This window comes from Onychostruthus taczanowskii, unplaced genomic scaffold, assembly GCF_017590055.1.
Source record: "Onychostruthus taczanowskii isolate IOZ18803 unplaced genomic scaffold, ASM1759005v1 scaffold79, whole genome shotgun sequence".
Taxonomy (NCBI): domain Eukaryota; kingdom Metazoa; phylum Chordata; class Aves; order Passeriformes; family Passeridae; genus Onychostruthus; species Onychostruthus taczanowskii.
The window spans coordinates 2,372,410-2,379,945 of NW_024505782.1; the positions used below are offsets into that span (position 1 = coordinate 2,372,410).

General features: G+C 58.6%; 1 protein-coding gene across 1 annotated transcript in view; it reads right to left on the bottom strand.

The window, feature by feature from the left end:
- SKOR2 (SKI family transcriptional corepressor 2) overlaps positions 1-3,160 on the bottom strand; it is a 23,228-nt gene extending 20,068 nt beyond the window's left edge. The window contains exons 1-4 of the mRNA XM_041423572.1: positions 2,630-3,160; positions 1,281-2,549; positions 426-486; positions 34-108 (exon numbers count right to left, since the gene is read on the bottom strand). Coding sequence (XP_041279506.1) covers positions 34-108; positions 426-486; positions 1,281-2,549; positions 2,630-3,160 — 1,936 coding nt within the window. The remainder of the gene's footprint in view (positions 1-33; positions 109-425; positions 487-1,280; positions 2,550-2,629) is intronic.
- Between the last annotated feature and the right edge of the window lie 4,376 nt (positions 3,161-7,536).

The following is a 7,536-nucleotide window of genomic DNA, read 5'->3' on the forward strand; positions in this document are numbered from 1 at the left end:
TGTCTCCTTTTCCTCTACTTCTACTGAGCCTACCTGCTATATCTCTCCAGAAGTCTCCTCCTGAAGGCTCTGAATCTGTGATGAAAAAATTATGCTCCTTGTTCTTATCTGAAATCCAAACAAAACGCAGCACTTAAAACGCTTTTACCACCAAGAAACCTCAAAGCAAAATCAGTATCAGAATCCAAGGGAAACAAGTAAATATATATTTGTACATCCACCAGGCACAGAGAAGCATTTGGGATGTGAATTAATATAATGCTAAATTACCACCATAGAGAGACTATTAGAATGTTTAATGGATTTTTTTAATTGAAATCACGGAAGTGATTTACTTTTGTTTAAGCCAAGCTATAGAGAACAAACCCACTCAGCTGACAGAGCTCCCAGCTCGAGGTGAGCGGGCAGATCCACTCTGTACTCACCTGAGTAGGTGTCCTCTTTCGTAGGCAGGATGACCTGATTACCCTCCTTGCTCTTCTGATTCTAGAAAAACAGAAAACGGTGAAAACCATGAGATGAGTGTGGAAAATTACAAGGAGCAGTTGAGCAGTGGTTTGTCTCTGAGATGGGATACATTTCCTATGAGCACAAACAGTGCCCAGGGAAAGGACTCAGGAAATCCCACCGTGGCCTCTTCCAAAGCCACCTCTATGGAGGGAGCACACATCCTGCTGGAAACCTGCAGGAAACGGGCAGGGTTGGGTTAGGGCACCCATCCCAAAACAGGGGCTGGGTTATTTTCGCCCATGTGTTAATCTGAGTTGAGAGGGTCAGGGTGTGGATCAATACCCACAAATATTGCCTACACTCTGCTGGGAAAGGCACCCACCAAATAAATCTCGTATTTTTGTTAGCTTCCAGGGCTGGCCTGTGGATGCTGCACCAGGCCTGGCATGCTTGGCATGTCATACAGCAGTGCCGCCATGGAAGCCACTTCCCATGGGACTGGGTGTCCCTGGGATGCTTGCCCAACCGGGCAAAGGGTTTGGGCCACCCTGATTTTGGGATTGAGGCGAGCAGGAGGGGCTTGACCAGGAGATTGTGGTGGGCCATGTCTGACTGTGTCCCACCAAGGCCTGAGAGGACTCTGAGGACCTGGCACCCAACTTGATGGCGGGGGATTCACAGTGCCTGACACGGAGTCAGGGGGTACAGAGTGCCTGACGTGGTGCTGGGGGGTTACAGCCATCCATGCCCCCACCCAGGGGGTCCCTCCCGCCCCGGGGTGGGGGTGTCAGTAGCCACAGAGAGGGGAAGGGGCCTGCCAGGGCATTTACATCTTTGTAGAGGGGTTGCTCCTCGGGCGCCGGGTGAAGTGCCGGGCTGCTGCCGCCGCTGCCCGCCCGCGGGGCCCCGGCAGGCGGCTGCGCTGGGGCTTGACCATCCCCCGGCTTCTCCTCGACGGGCGCACGGGGGAAGGGGCCGGCGGCGGGGCGCTCCCGGCCGCCCTTCTCCGGCAGAGCCCGGGCAGGTGGAAAGCGGCCGCCGGCCGCCAAGGGGTCTCCGCCGCGGGGCTCTTCCTCGCCCTCCTCCTCCTCATCCTCTTCCTCCTCCTCGGGGGGCTTGTGCCCCTCGACGTCCACCTCGGGCTCGTCTTCCTCCTCCTCGTCCTCCTCCTCCTCGCTGCTCTCTTCGCTGGCGAAGCTGCAGCTAGTGCCTCCGGGGGAGAGGAGGCGGTGCGCGGCGTGCGGAGGATGCGGGTGCCTCTCGCACCCCGCATCCTCGGGGGGCGGCGGCGGCGGCGGCGGCAGCAGCAGCTGCAGCGGCGAGGCGGAGCGCGGGGGGCCGCCGCCTCCGTGCAGCTTGGCCAGGCTCTCCGAGTCCTCCTTGCCGCCCACCGGGCGGAAGGCGCTGGAGTGGTGGTACCCGCCGCTGGCCTTGCGCCCGCCCGCCGCCTCCAGCAGGTGCGGGTGGTGCGCGGGGACCCGCCCGCCCCCGCCGCCGCTGCCCCCGTCGGAAGCGGCGGGCGAGGCGGGCTCGGCGCTGCCACCGGGGGGCGACTCGAACAGCGGCCCCGCCGGCCCCGTCCCCAGCCCCGCCGGTCCCGCCTCGCCGCCGGGCTCCGACAGGTCCAGGAAAGCCTGGCGCAGCAGGCCCGCCCCGTCCCCCCCCAGCGAGCATCCCAGGGCGCCGGGGGGCTGCGGCGGCGGCTGCAGGTAGGTGGGTACCGGCAGCCCGCCCGGGGTGCGCGGCGGCCAAAACATGCAGAAGGGAGGGTAGAAGGCGGCGTCCTTCCTGCCCGGCCAGAAGAGCCCCGAGAGCCCGCCGCCCGCCGCCGCCGCCCCGCCGGCCTTGTGCGCGGCCGCCCCGCCGAGAGCATCGCCGCCGCCGCCCTCCTCCTTCTTGTGGCAGAGCCCGAAGGCGGCGGCGGGGAAGCCGTAGGGGTGCGGGAAGAGCCCGCCGCAGCCGGGGAACTTCTGGAGCATGCCGCCGAAGGAGCCCTTGCTGGGCACCGGGATGACGGGGTAGCTCCGCGGGCTTTTGCCGCCGTGCGCCGCCGCCACCGCCTCCTGCAGCTCCTCGTCCTCCTCGAAGCGCGGCCGCTTCTGGTGCAGGTCGGGCGGGGCGGCCAGCAGGTGCGGGCTCAGCAGCCCGCCGCCCACCACCGCCGCCGCCTTCACCGAGCCCAGCGGGTGGCAGGCGGCGGGGGCGCCCGGGAGCTGTTGTAGCGGGCCGGGATGAAGCTCCCGCGGCATCCCCAGGCGCACTCGTGGGATACGTCGAAGGCGAAGTTATCCGGCAATTTGGGGGGCCGGTTCTCCCCCAAGAAGGACTTGCAGAGCCGCTCTGCCTCCCTCTTGGTGATCATGCCGCAGCGGCGGGAGGAGATGGGCATGGCCCCGGCCCGCCGCAGGATCTCCAGCTGCACCGGCGTGCACTGCACGCAGGTGATGCCCAGGGCCACCCGCCGGTTGTGGATCTCGTTGTAGCTGAAGTTTTTGAGGAGGGTGTTGGAGATCTGCGCCAGGCACAGCCGCTCCTGCCCGTCGATGACCAGGGAGACGATCGGGATGCCGTAGAGGATCACCTGCCCCACCTGGTTGGGCTTCATGGCGGCGTGGCCGGCCCTCGGCTGGTTCATGGGGTCCGGCGGGTACGCGCTGGACGGCGACGGCAGCAAGATATCGGTGGGGCCGGGCAGCGGGCTGGTCGCCATCGTCTCAGCGCCGGGGGGGCTGCTCTGCTCTAGCTGCGGGAAGCGAAGGGGACAGAGACACAGCGCCGTCAGCCGAGCGCTCACAGGGATGGGGGTCCCCGCCGCACGCACCCCGTCCTCCCCCCGCTGCTCTGGTCTGCCGGCATGCGGAGGCGCTACCTGCGGGGAGGGAGGTTCGCTCAGCGACCCCGACTCCCCCAAACCTGCTCTGTCCTCGCCGGGGGTGCCCCCGGAGCCGTCCGCGCCCGCGCATCCCGGGTCTCCGACGTGCGCATCCCAGCGCAGGTGCGGAGCTGGCGGCACACCAGCGGACCGTCCCCGTTTGGAAGAGTCCCCGACCCCAAACACGCAGCACAGACCCGCGTCCTCCTCCTCGCCCTGGAAACCCGCCGCCAGCCGGGAGGGCTCCACGCCGAGCCTCCGCGGGCACACGGCGACCGAGGAGAGGATGACCCCTCTCCTCACGCCCCGCGATGGGGAAAGCACGGAAGAAGAACAAAAAAAAACCCCCAAAGTTCCCGTGCTCCCCGCGGCTGCCGGGGCATCCTCCCCGCCCGGCGCCCGTTACCTCCGCGACCGCGCTCCGGCCGTGCCGCCGCCGGACCTTCCTCCTCCTCCTCCTCCTCCAGCAGCCGCCGGCAGGAAGGGAAGCGCATCCCCGCGCCCGCCGCCGCGGAGCCGCGAGCCGGACAGAGCCCCCCGCCCCCGGTGCGGCGGCCCCCGTGGGCGCTCTGACGTCAGCGGCCCGGGGGGGCGGACGGGGCCGGACCCCCCGCACTCCCCCCCGGCCGGTGGGAGGCGAGCGGGGCTGGGGGCGGCTCCCCCATCGCGCTCGTCCTCCCTCTCTCCCTCCCCGCACCGGGAGGGGATGCGGGCGCCCCGTCGGGGCCCGGCCTCCCGCCGCCGCCCTCCGAGCGCTGCCCGGCTCCGCGCACGGTTTCCCGGCGAGAGGCCGGAACGGTGGAAGGTGGAATGCGCTTTGGCTTTGGGGGTGGTTTTTTTTGTTTTTTTGTTTGTTTTTTGGTTTTTTTTTTTTTTTTTGTTTTGTTTTTTTTTTTTTTTTTTTTTTTTTTTCGGTTTGGTTTTTTTTTTTTTTTTTCCTATTTTTCTCCCTTCTCTCTTTCCTCCGCCCCTTCACGGTCTAAGACAAATCGCTTCCAAGAAGCTGAATATCCTCCTTGTCTACCCCGCGTCTTTTCGGAAACGGTGTTTTTGAAGGGATCGGGAGAAATTACAGGGTAGGGGAGGAGAAAGAGAGAAAAAGTTGATTTCTCGCCACAGCCGTGTCCTCAAGAGCACGGGCAGCTTCTGTGTCCTCACTGCCATTCCCAAATACACCGGAGTCATTCACCAGAACCACTTTCACAAGCACCCGAGCCCAGATTCTCGCTCCAACAAAGACCAACACGGCGCAAATATGTTCTGCTCAGGTTTTTTTAACTTTTCCCCCTTTCCCCCGGTTGGTTTATGTCCCCAGCTGAGGAAAAAAGAAAACAATAAACAATAATAACGAGCAAATAGCAGAACGGCGGCGGTTTCTGCTTTTTTTTTTTTGCTTTTTTTTTTTTCTTTCTTTTCTTTTTAGTGAATACAGTGAACTGAAAATGTAGATTTTTTTACACGAATCACCTCCAAAAGCTTGTGGGTCCCAACTGTCCCTCTGTGCAGCGCTGGGAGAGGACGGGGCGACCCCGCCGCAACACCCCACCCCAAGGTAGAAGGCCAATACTGCTCAACGCCGCTGCTTTCCAGGGAGGAAAACTGCAGAAAAACGGCTAAACTCCGGGAAAATTAAAAACTCATTCCTAGCCAAAATGGGGAGACAACTGGACCGTCAAGTGTTTCTTAATACCCTTCTGATTTATTTTCCTTTTAAAAGAATATCTGTATCTCTCTTTTTCTATCACTGCGCATGACCAGCACTTAATATTTCTGCACATTTAACTATGAAAATTTGATTTTTTTTTTTTTTGGTCTGTTTTTTTTCTCGGGCATCACAGATCCAGACGGAAATCTCTACACCGACCTTTCCCAGGACATCCACACTAAAGCTCACACCTTCTCTCTTCTATCCGGGTATTGCTCGGGTCCTCGATGTTGATGATGATGATGATGATGATGATGATGATGATGATAATAATAATAATAATAATAATAATAATAATAATAATAATAATAATAATAATAATAATAAAATAAAATCTCCTTATTACTTCTGTCACTTCCCATTAAACCTTGCTCTTCCCCATGTCTCGACTGTCACAGGGAGACATCCCCTTTCCCCTCCCTCCTACTTTTCCCCCGATCCTCTTCTGCACAGAGCCTGCTGCTTTCGTGTGAGCAATGGCTATAAGCCTCACATTGGTGACATTTTAATCAATGCTTCCTAGCCAGACTGACATGAATTTTACACTTCAAAACTCTCCTCCGTCAGCTAATTGATTCAAATTGTTTTATTGGTTAAACCCGTGTCACACATTGTGTGATCTATTACCACGCCTCGGAGAAAATCTCCCCTCCTGTCTCCGCTCCCAGGTCGGCACCAGGAGGGACGGGGGGTTTTAGGGAGAAGCCGCTTGATCCTGCGGATGCTCAGTGCCTGCATCCCCGCAGCGGCCGCCGGGCAGACCGCTCCCCTCTGCCGTGGTCACTCGGCGGCTTTCCCCCGACCATTCCCGGGAGAACCGGGGCTGGGAAACTTCGCCCCAGGCTCTGAGCCCGGCGTTGGCAGAGGACGGGAAGCGGTTGTAGGAGGCGAAAGGGATGAGAGGGTTTCGCAGAACACCTTCAGCGAAGGGAGACGAGGAAAACTCAGGCTCGGGACAGGGTCGTCTCTAGCGAGCGACTACGTTCTATTTTGTGGTGACTAAACGAAAACTAAAACTAAACTGCCTTTTTTTCTTTCATTTTTAAATTTTTTTTTCTTTTTGTCTCCTGCTTGGTGCTGTTGGCCCTCCTTGATTCCGTTGTAAAAACTGAGCGGCTTCCTCCATTCCCTTTAAAAGGAAAACCCAAGCCCACGGGTCGCGATGTCTTAGATCCCGGAGGGGAAGAGGCGCAAGGGCCACCGAATTTGGGGCAGAGACTGATCCACACCAGGCACCGTGGAGAAGCGGGGCAAGAATACCCCGTTCTCTACTTTTTCTTACTTAAGCCTGTTGGGAAACCTCATGGGGTAGCAGGACCTCAGTGCGGGCATGGCGGGGGTGGCTTGGCAGAGAAAGGCCGGCCCGCACAGTGCCCGGGAGGATCCCGCAGGTGTCCCCGGGCTGGCGAGGCCCGGCGGGGCTGCTCGGCCGCCGCCAGCCCCACCGGGGTCTCCGCGGGTCGGATGGAGCCCACGACGAGGGGCGGAGAGGAATCCCCGCTGGAGGTGGGCTGTCCACACTCCTCCTCACGGCTAGGTGCACATCAGGGGGCTCCTGTCCTGGGGTCGAACTCCAATTCCTCCCGTTCATTTCGTTGTTTGCTGTTGCCATTTGGCTGGGAGTAGCCTCTCAACAGAGGAGTAGAAAAGGTGGAGAAACTTCTCGCAGAAGCCTGGAAGGGCTAAGCAGGAGTCCTGACTCCTTTTCCCTTTTCCTTTTTCTGTCGCGATTCTGCCTCGGAGGGGGAGAGCGGGAGGCGACAGCCGCTCCTTCTCCCGCCGCGGATCGCTTCGCGTGGAAATGAGCAGCGGGGAAAAGCCAAGTTCAAACCACCCCAGCCCACCCTCATGGCCTTTTTTTGCTTCCAGAGGGCTTAAATATTGTAGCAGAGAGGCCACGAGAAGCAAGACAACCTTGGTGCGTTTAAAAAACCACAAAGAAAACCACCCCCAACGCGAATCCATTCCCTCCTCCCACCTCTCCACATCCCATTGAAACTTCCAGCTGTGTAAGTAGCAGACACACAAGGTATTGTTATAAAAGCTCTTCTAACAAAATTTAGACAGCAAAGTTTTGGTTTTTTAAAATTTTGTTTGTTTGTTTGTTTGTTTTTAATTAATAATTTTGTGTAGATTTCGCTTGCGTTGCTTGGTCTAGAGCGAAGCTCTTTTCTAAGTAGTATTTTTTTTTTAATCGCACTTTATTATATTAAGCAGAAAGGGCATTTGGAATAGAGGTGGTCCCATCTGGAAAACCCCGGAGCTCATTTAGATCACATCACTTCGGGCTTTTGTCTCTGCTCTTGAATTACCCAGCTAGACACAACAAAAGGGTAGAGATCCCTACGTGGAGTTTTTTCAGTGGCAAAAGGACGCCTCGGAAAGATGCTTCTATATTCGTAATAACGAGGGGGGAAACGACTCAACGGGATCTTTTCTTGGCTCTCGAAAGACACCAGGAGAGTTCAGGGATGGGGCATTTTTAGATAGTTTTTTACCCCTCCGGTAG